The 20,003-nt window shown below is 34.8% G+C and overlaps 1 protein-coding gene across 4 annotated transcripts in view; it reads right to left on the bottom strand.

The window, feature by feature from the left end:
• Positions 1-20,003, bottom strand: part of GSK3B (glycogen synthase kinase 3 beta) — a 165,743-nt gene that overhangs the window by 103,676 nt on the left and 42,064 nt on the right. For all 4 annotated transcript variants that reach the window (XM_006210331.4, XM_006210332.3, XM_031680768.2 and 1 more), the window contains exon 2: positions 588-781. In XM_006210331.4, the coding sequence (XP_006210393.1) occupies positions 588-781 (194 nt within the window). The remainder of the gene's footprint in view (positions 1-587; positions 782-20,003) is intronic.

Raw genomic sequence — 20,003 nt, 5'->3', positions numbered from 1 at the left:
AGAGCCCAGGTCTCCTGATGTTCCACTATATCATAATGTAGAGATGCTCTCTGACCATCCATGCACAGGATCCCCTGAAGAGACGGTGTAAAAAATGAAAATAAACTGTGGGAAGTACTGGTTTCTATGAGTATATAGAAGAGAGACATAAGAAGATAGCAAAGAAAGGTCAGTTATGGGGAAAAAAATGATCACACAGATTCAAAGGAAATTTTTTAAGAAAAGAAGCACAGTCAACTGTATCAAATGATCTATCACAGGCAATGTTTCTCTGGTCTCCTTTACCAGTGAGACCCAAGGCAGAGAGAGGCCACTTTTTTAAAATAAGAAATTAAGAAATTTTAATCGACCCTTCACAGCATTTAAAATACATATATCACTCATAGCAGCAGTTTAAAACTAACAGTGCAATCTTCAGTAAATTTTATCTCTACAAAATACACAACAGAAAATAAAGTCACTACAGAAGTTGAGCTGAACAAAAATGTGCACCATAAATGAAATTTGAAGCAAAAAGAAACAACTGAAAAAATAATCATTTACATGTATTGACAGCAACAAAATATATGAAATACTGAAGGTCTTACCTTAAATCTCTTATCCTGCAATACCTTCTTGATGGCCACCAGTTCTCCTGAATCACAAAGTTTGGCTTGATATACCACACCAAACGACCCATTTCCAATCACTTTAGTATCTGTATAGCTGACTTCTTGTGGCCTATCTGGACCCTGCCCAGGAGTTGCCACCACTGTGGTCACCTTGCTGCCATCCTTGTCTCCTAAAAGTAAAAAGGGATAGAAAAATGAGAGCTGCAAAGAATTAAGCAGAGAAAATTGCCAAAGTACACAAAGTAAACTATATTCTTTAGTACAAATTATTTTTAAATGCTCATCTTAGTTTATCACATAGAATTACTTCAACTGTTTCAATTATAAGTAATTATTTTAACCACCATTTATTCAGTCATTCTGTAGACAAAGCACTATGTTTAGTCAATACATGTGATTTCACTTAATGAAAATAACCCAATGAAGTACACAGTACTGTTCCTGTATTAAATATAAAGAAAAGAATGTTATATTTGCCCAGATCAAAAGGCGAATGGTAGACCCACAACCTTATCTCTCCAACTCTAAAGGTCCTAATTCTTTCCTCAAGGCTTTCTTATTTTACTTGAAAATAAGATACATACAACTGAAAACATCTACATATGCTAACTCTATTCAAACCATCCTGCCTTTAGAAAGCTAAGATTTTGAATTTTTGCTTCTCTGCCTTACTTCTTTTTAAGAAAACAGTGATATCTGTCCAAGAAAGGTCAGATAGGGAAAAGAAACAGGGGAATGTTAATTTGGGGCTAAGAGATGGGAAACTTCTAAGAAAAATCAAACCCATTCTGAAATGAGCCTCATTCATAACTAGCTCAGCAGCCATGGAGTCTCTGCCTACTCATGGCCTTCTCACTACCTTCTGCCTTCTCTCCCTGCCAGTAACAATCTAAAGACTCTCTTTAATTTAATCTCAAAGCCACCTCCTTCTTGACTGAGCATAGTTTACAATCATCTTGTTCTCTGAATTTAAACTACTGTAAACCATTGTATATAGCCTAGCACCTAATTTTAAAGAGCTTTAAATTTTACTTTTAGTGATTTCAGAATACACAGATTCTAGTGACTACAATCATTGTGAAGTAGCAATTTATAACTTGTGTTTCTTCTTTCTTGACAAATCTAAAACCAGTTCTCAGTACAATATAAATCCTTAGGCTTACTGACTAAACTACACGTTTTTTCCCCTCTGCTACTCTTCTATTATAGCTATTTTATTTTTAAGATGTTAACTGAATTCATATTAACCTCACAAAAGAAAAATAATATACTATTTAACCCTAGATACCAAAGATTATGAAATACATATTCATCTATAACTCACATTTTGAAAGATTAGAAATATAATAATTAATTTTCCAGTGGTTTGAGTTTTTCCCCTACCAAATATAAAACTGCCAGACAAATAAATATCCAAATGTTAGAGGCATGCTGTAACATTATTTACAGTCATTTAAGTTCACAGAGGTATTAATGTAGACAAAAGCCAGAAAGCAATATCCATAACTGATGAACTCTCTTGCTTATATGGCAGCCTTCATGACAGATAGAAATGCAATAAATGTTTCCTACATAAGATAGCTAGGTGAATAGTAGGCAGTCTGAATTTTATAACAGCCAGCTATCTTAAACATGCATGTCATTAGTTTTAAGGTGAAACACCCAAACAGATACTTAGTTAGCACAAATCCAACGCCACCTGTAGAAAGAATAACTCAAATCTTGTCAACACCACCATTTTTATTTCCAACATATGCTTTAAATGCACATAAACCCCAGCACAAGTCAACACATATACAGCAGTTCTCAAAGCTTTCAAATATTCCCTTCATACCTCACTTCCTAGTAAAGTAAATCTTGAAAATATTTGCTAAAAACCTAGTTTAATCTGAGTTCTAAATCTTCACTCCCCTCCTCAATATTCCATATTACTTTTGTTTCTGGCCATGTTAATTTCAACAACTTTTGAGTATAAACTTACTGTAACTTATTTTTTCATTTGTAAAATAAACCTATCTTTAAACCTATCTTGTATTATGGCACTCCTAAAGATAGAATCACAATCTTCTAAACTTAAACTTTAAGTGAGGTGATCTAGAAAGGTTAGATCCAGAAATATTAAAATCCAAAGTACTGAATACAATATCCAACTGTCCCAAAGAAAATAAAAAGCAGGTGATTTCAAACAGTTTGACTCTTACCTGTATCATCCAAGTCAAAACTACATTACCTCTCTCTGTATATATTTTAAGAACTATGAATTAGTAATTTCAATTCCACTGAACAAGTTGCTTGCAAAATCTTACAGATCTAATTCACAAAACAAAGCATCATCATTTTTTAATTAAGGCAAATTAACATATTAAGAACGGCTATTATACTCCACAATTTTAATTGAAAACAAAAACCGTCTGGAGTATATAAAACCAAAAATTATGCGTTTCTACTATGTAACCGTACTTCAATAAACAAAACAATAGCCCCAGCTTTGTACTTACTACCATAAGAGAACTTAAGCAATACAAGCATGTGTAATGACTTTCCCTACTTGCTTCCTCAGCTTGCATTTCTAAAAAATCTTCATATTTCAGAAAAAATGGTTTCAAGGCTTCAAGAACCAGCTTTGAAAGATATTCATCACAAAAGTGGTATTTGGCATCTCTTCAGCCTCAGCTACTGAGCCTGTGAATGTCTATCCCAGCATCATGATTTGTCTATGGGAAGAGGCATAAATAAGATTAATTCTGCAAAAATATTAAAAGCAGAGTAGAAAGATACACAGGTCCTATAGATGCTATAGCTTAAGGAGATTGTTGAGGCCTCGATTTTAAACCACAACTGGATGTGGACAAAGACCAATCGTTTTACCTTCTTGCACATCTAATAAAAACCATAAACAGAGAATTAAAAAACTAACTTACTATCTTGGAAGAAACTTAAAAGGTTTACTCTATTCTCTTTCGAGCAGTTATACTTCCCACTAGTAGAAAATCTTAGGTATACTAGGAACAATGGTTCTCAGGCTCTGTCTCAAATATCCTGGAATTTTTATTCAGAAATCACCAAGCTCTTCAGACTGTTCCATCAGAGACCTGAAACAGCTTATCTGTAAAGAATGGTAAGATAACGCTGGGGGTGACTTGGCATGAACATTAGTACTGCATGGGACAGTCAGCAGCTAGTGTGCCAAGGAAAAGCATGTCACCATTTGGCACTGCAATTTGCCAACTCAGCAATAAAATAACAGCTATATAAAATTTCACTATACAAAGAACTTTCTGACTCGTTGTTTCATCTATTCTAATACTTATAATAAATGGTGGGACATATTTATTATGATTACTATGCCAATGAGGAAAGTAAGACCAAGAGAGATGAACTTGTCCAACATAAAGCTTTCAAATAGAACTCTTCACCTGCCTCATGCTATCCCTGCTATATTTTACATCCTTAAGAAACAAATAATGTTTCTGAAAATACAATGTAAAAAGATCAGCTCCAAAGTAATAAGAGAATAAATGAGTAATCTTTTACAGTTTTCATTCCTAATTATTCATTTATTAATAGGTAAAGAGCTATTTCCAAAAATACTTTGGCAACATTAGATTTTGAAACTTCTCCCTAAACAAAAGCATATGGAAAACAAAAATACAAAAAGTTAATTCTGTGATGTTCAAACAATTTAACTTTTGCTACTAGAAACTGGATAACTTAGGATATCAACAATAGAGCAGCATTTTAAGCATTGTTACCAAGAGACCAACTAGAAATTCACTGAATGAATGAAAAACTAGAATTCATAACAAATGTGCCTCATTTTTAAAAAAGGTCACCACTCTGCCTAATATTAAATTTCCCAGAATGCATGGTATCGTGAGTCTCACACCAATTACAGTAAAATTGGTCTCCAAACAATGCCTCTGTCTCTCAAGAGCAACAACATTAAAGCAGTGGGAACAACTCAGCTCTAGGCCTTCTCTCTGGCCAGAGAACTCCCAGAATCCACTATTACAATTAAACTTCACTCTGGTGGTATAAATTTCCTACTATAATTTGAACACAGAATTAAATTCCCTACTCTTTACCACAATAGATAAATTTTACATATATAAACCACAAAAGACTCCTCATGAAGCAATGGGAAAATGGTATGCAACAGAAGAACCACTCTCCATTGAAGGTCATTAAATATAGAATACAATTTTACAAAAGCCTTAGGGGTATCCCAAAACGGTTATGTGCAGCCTAGTTTTCAATCTCTCAAACACAAGTTTGTACCTGTGAGCAATCCCTGTGGTTACATTTTTAAAGTCTTCTTAAGTCACTCCTCAGACCCATCCTCCCTGAGATGAACAAATGTCACAGGGTAACACGATCCACACAGAAACGGACTGAGCATCCAAAAACGAAAAGGCCACTTCAAATATGTGTAATTATTTTGGAGGTATCCGACATTGACATTCTAATTTCATTGTTTCTTAAGATTCAGAGCTGAGAAAAAGCAGTAACTGTGACACTTCTTAACTAGGCTTTTAGAGATGTTCATACACAATTCTACTGATATAAACTGAAAAAAGTCAGTAATGACTGTCTTTGTAAACTCTTCCTTTACCTCAAGAATAACATCTCCAAAAAGGAACCCTCCTACACTGTTGGTGGGAATGTAAATTGGGTGCAGCCACTATAGAGGTTCCTTCAAAAACTAAAAATAAGAGTTACCATATGATCCAGCAATTCCACTTGTGGGCTTATATCCAGAGAAAACTCTAATTCAAAAAGATACAGGCACACACCAATGTTCACAGTAGCACTATTTACAATAGCCATGGAAACAACCTAAACGTTCATCAACAGATGAAGAGATAAAGATGTAGTATTTGTATGTATATATGTGTACGTACACACACACACACACACACATACACACACACATTACTCAGCCATAAAAAAGAATGCAATAATGCCATTTGAAGCAACCTGGATGGACCTAGATTATCACAGTAAGCGAAGTAAGACAGTAAGTGAAGTAAGAAAGACAAATATTATATTATATCAATTCTATGTGGAATCTAAAAAAATGATACAAATGAACTTATTTACATAACAGAAACAGACTCACAGACATAGAAAACAAATTTATGGTTACCAAAGAGGGGAAGGGATGAGGGACAAATTAGGCATTTGGGATTAACATATACATACTACTATATATAAAATAGATAAACAACAAGGACCTACTGTATAGCACAGGGAACTGTATTCAATATCTTAATAACCAATAATGGAAAAGAATCTGAAAAACTGTGTGTGTGTGTGTGTGTATAAGTATGTATGTGTGTGTTTGTGTGTGTGTATGTGAATACATATGTGTGTATATACATATATATATAACTGAATCACTTTGCTATATACCTGAAACTAAACACAACATTGTAAATCAACTGTACTTGACTAAAATAAAAGGAAAGTTTCCATGTAGAAATAACAGAAAATTAGAAGTCTTCAACAAAAGCCTAAAGAACCAGCATATACCACCTGTGACTACGAGGAAGCTACAAAGTATTGTTATGAAGTTTTTATTAACCTAACAATAGGATTAATCCCTATTAATCCTAGGAAGCTAGCTCTGCCTATGCTTTCTTATGAAGAGAAATAACAGCTATTTTTCTGGATGTTTACCAACAATATAGCAAACTCTCTACTGAAAAATATTATTATAAAAATTACTCAAAAGAATCAAAGAAAATCTTATTTTCAGGCATGATTAAGATAGTCTCAAGGGGAAACACTGACCACTGTCAAATTCTCAGGTTTTTAAATTAAAGTTTAAACAACTCTTCACCCTAAGTAAATGGCTAAGAAATGTCTATTAAAGCATGATGTTCTCCCCAAAATAAACACAGCAGCTTACAAACATAAAAGCAACATAAAAGTTAATAAGCAAAACAAATAAAAAGGAACTAAGTTCCACAGAAAATCGGAGTTGGACAAATTGTAAAATAAACTTACTGTTGTTATGAAAGAGAGGCTCTACCTTATGATGTGGAAGCTCTAGCCAGAGCGCAACTGCTCACATACCTTGGAGTAAAATCATGAAGAAAGAAAGGGAATGCCAACTAAGCAAATGAATAGGTCAAATCAACCCTAACAATCAACAGCATGATAAAATTTTAGGGCAATTTCTATGTAATCTTATTGTGATAAAAATCTTTCTAGTAGGGCCTTTTGCCTTAGACACAGTTAATCTCCACATGATTCCATCCAAAGAACTGGAAAAACCAAACCAAAAATTTACTAAATTTCCTTTGGGGATAGAAAGAATAAACAAAAGGAGAAGCAGGGGAAGCAAAATGGACAGATGTCATACATGAGCTGGCTTTTGGAGGTGTATATATCACTGTGTATCACTTCTAGAAATGAAAGGTAAACGCAGAGTGGCAGAGGATAAAGATGGGACAGAAAAGACTCTATAGAGTCCTTGACAACACACTAATTTGACACTTTAAATCACAGGAAGATACCAGGCCAATGGGATTAACAAGCATCAAATTTCTCTTAAAAAAAAAAAGTCAAGTTTTTGTCCTTAAAGAGAGAAATAATGGTGTTAACATGGGCCCTGAGGTCATACAAAGGTTTTAAATCACATATATTCTACCACTTAATATCTATAAAATGCAGATAGCTGCTACTTGATAGAGTTGTTGTGATGATTATATAACATAGGTTAAGCAGGGGTTTTTTGTTTTTGGGGGGGTTCTTGTTAGTGTGTGTGTGTTTTAAGTGCATGCCACACAGTGAGTGCTTGACAAATTACAGTTCCTCTGAACTTTGAATTACTGGCAGTGGCTATCAAAAGAAACATTATTCTTCTGTTCTGCTATGCTCTTTCACCACCTGGTACATGCCCTACTACAGTGCTTATCACAGTGTTCTACAATTATTAAAAGTCCCTCACTTGACTATGAGCTCTTAGGAAAGCCAGACATTATCTAAATCATTTACATTTCCCCACTGCTTATTAGCAGAGGGTTCAGCACAATGCAGGTACTCAGCAAATGTTTGCTCTTGAATTTATATAAAAATCACTCAAGCAGAACTATTAGGATTTGAGAAATGACTACTTCTCGCTAAACATTAAGCAGTGCTTTTATTTCTTATGCGTGTCACTGATCAGATACAAATCCCTAGGGATAACGGTATACAGAAGTCTTACAAGTAGCAAACCAGAATGGAGGCTTACTGAAGACACTGCAACAAGCCAAAACAAATAATCCAATTTGCCACATGTGTATTTATTTACAGGTAGGAGAATTACTCTGCTTCATAATCCTTTTCCAAATAATTCTGGTTTCTTTGGAGCATCAATATGCAGCAATGGATAAGAACTGGGCAGGGGACATCTCTGAGGTCTGAAGTTCTGTTTATATCTATATATGTAAGTACATTCCTTGAGTACCATTTTATATTTGCAACCATTGCTCACAGTAAATTTAAGGAGTTTACTAAAAATGAAGATTCTAGAATTTCACCAGCTGACAGACTCAGGAAATCTGCAGTAGGGCTCAGGAAACTATACTTTTAATAAGCATCCCCCAAACGATTTTTGAACTGGAGTCAAACATATTTTTCTTTTTTTCTAACTCAAGTGAACTGGAATAAAGTAAAACCAAACTCAAAATGAATAAATATTTTATTAGTTTTAAGCCCTCACTTAAAACAATATCAAGATATATTTTATTTTTCTATTTTTATTTATTTATTTATTTTTCAAGATGTATTTCAGGAACAGGTTTATTTCCCATGAAAGTCTAAAAGCTTGCAGTACGTATGTAAAGAGCTTTGGCTTTTAGGAATTAACATTAGAATCTTTAAGTTTTACACATGCTTATATGCTCAGTTTACAAACTGCCCAATTTGAAGTGGGGAGAGAGTAGATAACACATTTAAATTTTTCTTAATAAGGAAATTGACCTTATACTGAAGAAATAGTACACTACAGACGGATGGAAAGAGTAAATGGTAAATACTTAGGCTAAGGAAACAATTCCTTTTAAAAACACAATGACTTGTTGATCCAGGGCTCACGCTTCTAGCAACTTTAATCTTGAGCAGCCATGAATCCAGAAGAAAGCCAAAACATAGCCCTCCTAAAGCAGATATATTTTACTCTAGTCTTTAGTGAGCATAATACTAAAATCAGCACTCTGAAACTTTTTTTTAATGCATTACATCTGGTTTTGGCCCAACATACATCCCCTTGATCCTCAACATTACCTTCTGACAACCCAAATCCCTGCAATGGAACAGCTCACTCAGTCTTGCTGAACTCTGCACCCAAGTTATCCCCATTTCTAAATTCAAATTGCTTTTCCTATAGCACAGCATACAAATTTACATACATTTTAACATGCATTTTAAAGTGGAGGTTATTAACCTAAAATTTTTTGTTATATTTCCAACAGCAGTGAAAGGGAGAGGGGAAGCACGGAGTGTTTTCTCCCAGATTTTCTTACTCTAGGTTGGTTTCGTATGCTTTATCAATTACACTTTAACAACTAATATCCAATCCAGGAGGCCAACAATCATGTTTATCACACATTTATTGCTGTAATCCCATTTTATGCCTATGCATGTAGCAGGCTATAGAAAATGTGCTCATTTGTAAGTGAACAAATTCCTACAGGATTCCATTATACTTTGAAAACTGCTGAAAGTCTGAAAGTCACTAAAACAAGTACCTCTACCTCCTATGAAAGGATCCAAGACTGTAATCTCTCAAAAGGTTGAGTCACTCAGCAGACGGAGAAGAAGATGCAAAGACGAAACTCAGTGATTTAACAATTTCCCTGGGACCACCCCTGATCACCACACAACATCATCACAGATAGTCTATCTGTGCAGCACTTTATAGTTTAATAACATGTTTAGACCCATTACCTCACTTTATCCGGGCAACAATCCTATGAGGGAGGTAGACCCAATACTGAACTACAGAACTGAAGCTCAAAAGATAAGCAAAATTGCTTAAGGTTATACTGTAATATTGAAAACTACAACCCAGGTCACCCAATTCTCAAGTTTAGTACATTTTCCAATGCCTATAAAAATGGAAGTGAACCAAGTCATTTATTTCTATTCCAAAATAAATCCATAAAAATAACTCAGCCAACAGAACCACACATTTAAGTAAGTGTCCTCACATATTTTAATATAAACTGCAAAAATGCCTTCCATATAAAGTTGCTTCATTTTGCCTGAGATACAAATCATCTAAAATAAGTAAAATGAGAGCCAGAATTCCCCTAAGGAGTATCAAATCAGTGAACTAATAGCAAACATTTAAACACTTGAACAGATTTATCAGAATACAAATAACCCACTGGTTAAAAACAGCTGCTACTTTTGCAGGAACAGAAGGAACATTTCCTGCCCCAACTTTTTTTGCCGGGGATGGGGGGGGGGGGGGGAACGTGGTGGTGCTAGTTTATTCTAAATAAGAAACTATCAGGGACAGGAAAAGCAGGGCAGCATGACTTTTCAAAGCAAGAAACAAAAAAGGAATATGAAGACCAAATCTCTTTACATTACAGTTTCAGGAATCTCCTGTTGATCTGGCTGAACCACAATATTTTACTTTTCATACATTTAAACATAACAGAGCACATTTGCTTAATAATGATAATAACTGAATTTATTTTTTAAAAAATGACCCAAATGTATATAATATTTGGGTGGTGGCTGCCACATCATGAAAAACCAACTCTGAAATACATGCATATATAAATACCAAAGTAGTATACTTTTCCTCATTCCCAGTCCTAAACAGCTTCCAAAGACACCCAGCCCCAGTTACCGACCAACACAAGGGTGTCTAAGCCAACATACTTTCTTATTATGTTCTCTCTCCCCTCAAAGGAATCATTCACATTGCTTTACTCTCTCCCTAGTCCCTTAAACTCACATTATTCTGTCAATTAAATCTACCTCAGAGGACAAACGTCCTAAGTTACTGCACCTTCTGTTCGCCACCCCGCTCCAAAATCTTAGTTACCAGAAAGAACTTTTTCTTCCTTATCTCTTCATTCCACTCAAGAGCTAGAAAACCAACCTTAACCACAACTGGTCTAAAGGGCAGCACTTTTGCTCTTGTTACACCAGTATCAAGAAAAGTAAAGCCATGAGTTGAAAAGCCAGTTGTCATCAACCTAGAAAGCTCCTGAAAGTATCCAGAAAGATCTGTCAGCCTCCCATAATCTCTACTCATCTCCCTCATATTAAATCCCTTTATCAATCTAGTAGTAATAGCATTCAGAATTTTGTAAAACTAATTTTTAGGTGGGGGTTAGATTTAATTATTGTTCAGTAATAATATAATACAGAAAATATTATTATTCTCTATTATTCTTCATTGTAATATATAGATACCTGAGCTAATTTTGGCTTAGCTGGGCTTTTATAGGATAGCCTGGGAACCTAATTTTATTTTACATATTTACGAAACTTTCAATGGAAAATTATGCTCTAAGTTCCAACACAACTGGCGAACATTTAGAACACAGTCTGTTCAAAGACTAAGACTATTCTGTATAAACTGGGGTGAAAATACACATAAAATATTATGTTTAGGTAATTGCTGGCTAAATTCCTTTTTTATACCCTACCTCCACAATCTGCAGAAGCATTGGAATACATACTCTACATCAGTGGAAAAGTGAGTTCCATTTAAAATGACAGGAAGAGACAGAGAGATGCAATCCTACACTTCAAGTACTTGTGTTTTAATAAATCATCTGTGTGTGGCTTTATAAAATATTAATTCTCACATGTATTTATGCTACATACATCCTTTCTATTTTCTAAGTATTCTCTCCTATTAATAGCACACAGTAGACTGACAGGAAGTTTCAAAAATTTTGAGGACAGAAAAGGAAAGAAAATACAGTAGAATGTTTGGTTCAAATACACTGTCACTGATTAATCCACTGCATGTTTAATAAGCATTATCTGTGTACGAGACAGGTATTATGCTAAGAACTAGGGTCCCCCAAAATGAGTAAGACAAGGCCCTTTCCTTCATGGAGCTTTCTATTCAAAGAGAATATATTTATTAATGAAATCTGAATTAAGTATTTATTTAAAACCTGGGCTCAGTATTTCCTATAACATAATAGAGCTAAGAATCTTACTAATTGTCTTCACAAAATACTTAATCTTAACAATCCTATTAAGTGCATGTAGTTACTTCCATCCCACAGATGAGGAAACTCAGGCTCCAGGAATTTAAGAAAACTCACTGGAGATCACAAACTATTGAGAGGGGCCACATTAAAACAGCTGTTCTAACATGAAGTGTCAGCTCTGTTACTAATACATCAATCTGCTTCTAAGAAACGGCCAAACAGGAAAAGTACCACTATCCAGATTATGAAATTAACTTCAATTGGAAATGAAGTTCAAAAAAATCTGTAAAAAAACATTCTGGTGTGAATACATGCAAATAATAGGGCCAAAATTGTACTGAAGACTTTTCTGACTTGATTCCCTCCAAGACTTCATCCAATACAGCCCCCCATTCTGTGTACATACATGTTTCACAGATTAGATACATTGTAGTAGAAGTTATAAAGTAAGTATCTGTAGAGCCATCATACTTTTTCACTAACTTCATTATAAAAACTGAAACTATGTACCCATAGAAGAACTCCACAGTAAGTAGAGTTTAAGGCTTCAGAGATTTGATTTGGTAAAGACCTATTCTACTTATAATCTTATAGATCAATGAGGTCAACAGAAAGCCATCTAAACTACTACTCTTAAAGTGTTACTTTAAGTCTCATCAAGAATGATACTATTTCCCTTATCTTTGAGAACCCCATACACACCACCCATAGTCACATACCTCTGTCCTAGGTACCTGCATTATACAAAAAGGAGCAAGTAAATATTAAGGGAGAAGAGAACAAATGTACCGAACAATCCAAGTACCATGACAGACAGAGAAGAAATGGTGGACCTTAGAGGCCAGTAACAGGGGCTGAACCTTGCCAATTTCATTAATATATCCATTAAAGCAAGTGAAGCAACACCAAACTGCAATAAACGGTGTCTCAAGTAGACAGTAGGACTTATAATTTACAAATGTCCTTGGAAAACTGAAATATTTGACTCCAAATAAAAAAGAGAATACTTTAGTTGGGTTATTCTACTTCCTGGGTAGGGTAAATATTCCAGATAATTTAGCCAATAACATAAATAGACTCTAGAAAGTAACCTGGCAGTGACATCTTAAGTTTTCCCTTAAGAATAAATTTTCCAGATTCACATTTCTGGGAGTATAATAGACAATTCTTACACCCAATACACATATACAAAGCCTAATTAACCACTAATTTTCTAATTTTCAGCTTACATTTTCAAGTATGAGTAGTGCTGCTACATTGAGGGTTTTTTTTTCCTGTACTTTTTTGGGGGGGTGGGGGGTGTTATTAGGTTTGCTTACTTAATTATTTCTTAATGGAGATGCTGAGGATTGAACCCAGGACCTTATGCATGGTAAGCAAGCACTCTACCACTGAGCTATACCCTCCCCCCATTACATTAAGAGTTAATACACATACACACCCTCCCCCTCTTCTCTGAAAACTTCCCTCCTCCCATTGGGTTGAGTATCTGAATGTATTCATTCAAGCATTTATCTCTTCCTAGACTACGCTGTGAAAAATCAACAGTAACAAACTCCTTGCTTTCATGGACCTAAAGCCTAGTAAGAAAAGCAAAGATTATTTATACAAATAAGTCCAGTTATATAATAACTGAGATAAGAGTATATTAAAGAGAATTACAGGATGCAATCAAGCTCATAATGAAGGATCTAGACTCTAAACAGGGTTGGGTCACCTAGAGAAAGTGATATATTTTGGCTGAAATCTGAAGTGTAAAGGGGGAAGGAGACAATGGGATGGGAAAGATAATAAAGGCATGTTAAAAGAAAGCATTGAAGGAGTTTAGTAAAATATGGGAATAAAAGGATAGTCAGTCACAAAAGATAATGCATTCCATGATTCTGTTTATATGAGATGTCCAGAATAAGTAAATCTATGAAGACATAAGGTAAACTGGTGGTGGCCTAGGGCTGGGGAGGAAGATGGGAAAGAGACGACGGAGTGACTGCTAATGGGTAAGAGATTTCTTTGGGGGATGATGAAAATGTTCTAAAATTAGATTATGGTGATGACTGCACAACCCTGTAAATACACTAGAAATACATGAACTGTACAATTTGAACAAGTGAACTTTACGGTAGGAAAATACAGACTCCCTACGAGGAGGGGCACCCAAAGCCCAAGGCAGTGTGGTTAAAGCACAGTGAGAAAACAAGAATGGAGAGATTGGAGAAGAGTCCGGGAGCTGTATTACTATGCAGTTTTGTAGGCCATTTTAGTATCACTAGATTTAATTAAATGATTTCTTGTCTGATACCTCAGCATCTATTCATTGCAAGTCAAAAACAGTTATCTGAAGAAAGATCCACTCTCTCTCCCACATGGGCTTTACAGCAAACTAAGAGAAATAATTTGACTACTTAAGCTTTCAGATATTTTAAATGAAACCGATGTTACTGAGAACTGGTTTCTAATCAAGCAGTTAATTCATAAAGTTAGAAAAACAATGACTATCAGTGAAAATAAAACATCTACGTTGTTCTAATTTAAAAATTTATCATCTAAGTTGAGAAAGTGAATTAGTATCATCACTGTTTCTCTCCCAGTAAGTAACAAAGAAAAAAATTATTTTTTAAAATTATCAAAAACTCACCATGACCAACCAAACAGTAAGAGAAATAAGAGAAATAAACCACATTAAGAGGGGAGGTCAAGGTAAAACACAGAATACTGAGGCCACAAGCAGAGGGCATGGCACCTAACACTGCGCATACTTCTAAAAGCAATTCTGAAGGAAAATGGTAAAAAAGACAAAATACTGAGAATTCTCTAGGATATTACTCAATATGGTAAATAAAGTGGAACATGAACATGCCATAGGCAGCTATGGAGCAGGGGTGGTAAGGTAGGGGAGGGAGGGTTCAGGGAAAGTCTGCAGCTAATGCTTTTTACTCTAAAAACCCTCTACTCGTCACCTGTTAACCTCAGCAAAGGCAGAAAGGCCAACATTTTCCAAGTTATTGCACTAAACTGAGGAAAAAAACAGAAGTCCCCAAAAGTGGAATATACCCATGGCTTAGTGGTGGAAAAGACATTCAGGAAGGACTGCAATGGCTAGGAGACTGCCCCATTTACCTAGCAACTAATACCCCTCAGGCTACAGAAGAGTGGAGTAAGAAAGAGCTGTCCAACTCAAACATAAAATTTTAAAAACTGACACAAAAACACTACAGGAAAAACATGCAAAAGCCAAATCAAGAATTTATCTGGAAGAACAGGGGAAAAAAAAAAAAACCTTCTTCCAAGAGTGCAGTACTACCTACAGAACTTAAAAAAGAACATGAAATAAATAAAACAAGAGTCCAAAGATAAGGTCATAAAACAACAGAAAGATAAACAAGTAAAATTATTTTGGTTTTTGTATTAGTTTCCTGTGGCTGCAGTAATAATTTATCACAAATTGTGTGGCTTAAAAGAACAGAAATTATTCTCTCACAATCTGGGAAGACAAAAGCCTGAAATCAAGATGTCAGCAAAGCTATGCTCCCTCCGTAGGCTGTGGAAGAGAATCCACTGCTTGCATTTTCTAGTTTCTGGTACCTGTCCACATTACTTGAATCATGGCCTCATGACACAAGATTTCAATCTCTGTCTTCACAGTCACATAGCCTCCTCCTCTGTGCATGTGCTCTCTTCTGTGTATCTCAGGACATTTATCAATTGGATTTAGATCCCACCCAGACAATCTAAGATGATGTCATTTCAAGATCCTAAATTTACCTGCAATCTGCAAAACCCCTTTTTCCAAGTAAGGTAATATTCACAGGTTGCTAGAATTTGACATGGATATCCTTTGGGGGGTTATTTTTCAGTCTACCATAGTTCTCAGTCTGTGTCTTAGCTTAGCAAAACAACCATAGATCTAATAAATAAACCACAAACAACAAAGAATAGAAGAGACTTGGTGAAAATTAACACAGGGAGGAAACAGAATCACAATAATGCAGAGGGAATCAATGAAGAGATTAAAGTAATTCTGGAGAAGATAATAAACGTGGAGAACAAAAATGATAATTATTGTTCCAAGAATGGATTCCAACACATAAACAGGAAAACTATTCAAAGATACAAATTTCCTTGAAATTGAGCGAACTGTATCTGCAGGACAAAAAGTTATGTTGTACATCAGAAAGAACTGACTCAGAATGATTTGAAGTATCTTGGTTAAACTAAAAGATAAAAAAAGATTCTATCAGGCATCCAAACAGAAAAAGAATTAGTTACCTACAAGGTGGGAGGGGGCAGGGGATATTTGTGGAAAAACCAACAGACTAGTTATGAAAAAATAAGCCAAGCTTTTTTGTACCACTGTTTGGCTTAAGATCTTGGAAAAGTTAAGGGAACCTCCTTTGTAGACCTCAGTTTCCTCATGTGTAAACTTAAAGGATTGAATAAATAGGAGCTTTTAGATCCCTTTCAGTTCTGAAGGTATATAATTTCATGGCAGCCAGATGAAGAAGATCAATATCAAACACTAGGTGTTATGGCCCAATATTCACCTTCCAATTTTTATTCAGTTACAGGATGGGAAAGAAAGATCTTATTATTTCAGTCACTCTTTCCACCCTCAAGTATACTACCATTTTCACCAAGCAAATTAGCAAATATTAAAAAATAAAAAATAAACACTCAATGTTAATAAGGATACAATAAAACTAGGCATCCTCAAACATGATTAGCTCTTACTGAGTTCTAGAAAGGTTTTATCAGTTTTATACTTCTATTTTCAGTGTTTGAAAATTAATACCTTAAAATTGTTTAAACTGTTCCAAATATCAAGCAAGAATGTTAGAAAAAAGGTCACTGAATAAAGAAGGAGTACTTGTTAGGGGCAATGAGAAGGTATCTGCTGAAATGAAGCAAGAGCAGTGAAAGATAAGGTGTGGGAAAGAACTAAAGGTTTATATCTCCAGGAGTAGTTATCAACATTTGAGCCAAAGAGATCCTATAAGAACTGGTTATTGCAAAGGGGTCTCTAAATCCATACACAAACCAACCACTACTGGAACTCAGCAATAAATAATGTCATACCCACAAACATACATAACATATATATTGACTCTTAAACATGAAATCCTATTTTGATTAAGTATTTTTTCCTTAAAAACATCAACAATGACAAACAACAACAAAGCCTTACCCTTTGACCCAGTATTTCCTTTTCTAGAATATGGTGGAAAAAAGGTAATTTGAAACTGAGAAAACGATTGATTTATACAGACATTCATACTCATTGAAGCAATATATATATATCTCACAAATTGGAACCAATCTAGATGCTCCAAAATAAGAGAATCATTAGGTTAATATGATAATGCTCACAGTGAATGGAATATAAACAGCCATTAAAATTAATTTTCAAAGAATATCTAAGGTTATAAGAAAATATCCATGATACAAGATTACATGAAAAAGCAAGTTACAAACTGCTATATATTGTGTGATCCAATTTTGACAAAAAGGTTACACAAGACAAGCACATCAAAAAATAAAGTTTTCTCTAGATAGTGAGAATATAGGTAAATTTTTATGTTCTTTTTTGTACCTCTTTGTAATTTCCAAATTCTCTGCAACTGAGCATGTAAATTTTTTAAAGATGAATTTGCTTAAAGTTCTAAAAAAAATTCTCTTCATATAAGTATTACTGTTATAATCTAACATCTCTTCACTGGGTTTTAAAATATCCAAATATGCTTATTTAAGGAACTGTTTAAAGTAAAAATGAGCAAATATCTACTTTTTGAATGATTTACCCTTAGTTCTAAAATTGAGTATAAATAGCATTAAGAAGACATGGATTAAGTGCCTCACTCATAGTCAATGTTTATTCTTCAATCTTATATTCAATACAGAAAAGAGTGACAAAAAAATAAGCTGGATAAATCATGACTTATTGTGACGTATATATAAAAGATTTCCTAAAGGATGCTATCTGTATTCAGATTCAATTTTTATGAACCACTCTGTGAATATTCATTTAAATCATAAAACAATCAATGAGGTATTACTATTTAACAGGTGAAAGAATTGAAGATGCCAGCCCAGAGCCTCACCATACCACAACTAGAACCTACTAAAGACAATTTACCTTGCCAAAAACCTGTTCCTTCTCCAACAAACTACTTGAAATCATCCAAATTACACCACTAAGGCCCTAGATCCCTCCTGCCAACCAGAAACATTAAAGACTAAATCTATCACACCCCATATACTTGTTTACCTAAGTCTTCACCAGAAATGCAAGCTTCTCTCATTTGCCGTTAACTGTCACCCCTCTATATATTCTCTATGTATCTTCCCTGTGTTAGTCAATTTCTCAACCTACCCCTTCTACACTGTCCTCTGAATTCTTACTCTGATCAGCGAACTCCATCTTCCAGCCTTAAGGAAAACATTACTTCCCCAAGGACACTACTTTCATAAATCCCATGAGACTGAGGCTATTCAATTTCTCTATGCATCTCAAAATAATGTCCTCCTTGCTCCCTACTGTCATTTCAGGACCTCTGGTCATCCAGAGGTTTGGTTATCCAAATCAAAAATAAACAACCCCCTCAACCCCCTATCCCCTGCTTACAATTGAGGCACTCCTATTTATTCTGGTTCCTCTTCTACAAACCTGTTAAGTGTTGGAGTCCTTCTGGGCTTGGTCCAAGATCCCCTTCTCTTCTGTCTCTATACACTCCCCAAATGGATCTTACATATCCCTAGAACTTTAAATATATGGTATTTAAACGATTATCACTTGAGAGTTATTGGTTCTCAAATTTATTTCTGTAGCCCAGACCACTCTTTCAACCTCTGGAGACCCTTATAGTCCACCTCCCTCTTCATTGTTACACCTGTCTATCTCGTGCCTCTGATTTAAAAATTTGAAAGGGTTCAACATGCTCTAAAAGAATCTTCTAGATCTGATTTGATTCTCATCTCATTCTTCCCCTTACCCACCTATCATTCAATCACACTAGGCTTCTTTCAATTTACTGGGTACACAAAGCTCTCTGCCTCCACAGGACTCTTACATATTTCCTCTTCCTGGAACATTTTTTCTAGTCCACTAGCCAACTCGTTTTATCCTTTAGGTTTCAGCTTGAATATCAGTTCCTTCTCTGTGACCATCCTATCAAAGGAATTTTCCTATGTTATTATCCTCTCACTATAACCAGTTCTTTCTCAAAGCACTTATCACAATTTGTAAATAAGTAAATACAAAAATAATGTCCTAACCACATTAAGTATTCAAACTATATCTTTCAAATGAATCAAAAATCAATGAATGGATTTACCCACAACCATACAGCTAACATAGAAAAGCAAGATCTGCCCAACCGAAAACCAGTATTCAACATACAATAGTAACTGTCCCCACAATGCCTCATCTCAAACATAATATAGTAACTAACTTTAATATTTAACTAGACTTAATAATACTTACTGGAAAAGGATATGGTAAAGTTTCAAGACACCTTAGAATGAAAAAATTACAACGACCAGAATGCTCAGAAATGTAATGGGAGGTCTGAATTTTGGAAAAAGTTATAAAATAACTTTATTTCAACATTTCTCAAAATATTTCTAGAACACTTTTTAATCTGAACAAACAAGAGACAATAACTAATTCAGCAGAGTTTCAAATTTTCACTAACAGAACAACTGTTTGGAATGAAACAGATTAAAATATACAGAAAAAGCAATAACTTATATTCTTAATCCAGCCCACAAAAACCCTATTTAACACTGGTTAGGAAGGCTTTAGCACTAAAAATAGTACAAACCGGAGTTCTAGGTTCAGGAAGCAGGACCCTTAGTGAAAGAACGCTGAGGATAAAAGAGGAAGGTAAGAGCTTATTTGAGTCCCTGGTTAAGCCCTCTCGTTTTGTGATTCTGCTGTGTCCTAAGGTTCTTTTCCCCATGCCCCAATGCATACGTTCAACAAGAAACAGAGGAAGAAGAGGGAGGAGAGAAAGAGAAAAATAGACTTTATGAAACACTTGACAACAATTTCATTGTTGGGCATATCATATTTCACTTACTTTCACTACCGCACAACGCAGTTACCTATCATCCTTTGTTTCAGAGAATAATTAACTCTAAGCATATACTCTTTCCAATAACTACTTCTTAAGAAACCTACTCTAACTAAATAATTGTATAATTAACTATTTAATGT

The sequence above is a fragment of the Vicugna pacos genome, chromosome 1 (genome assembly GCF_048564905.1).
Source record: "Vicugna pacos chromosome 1, VicPac4, whole genome shotgun sequence".
NCBI lineage: Eukaryota > Metazoa > Chordata > Mammalia > Artiodactyla > Camelidae > Vicugna > Vicugna pacos.
The sequence above is the reverse complement of the archived record's forward strand: the minus strand, read 5'-3'. Positions and strand labels throughout refer to the sequence as shown.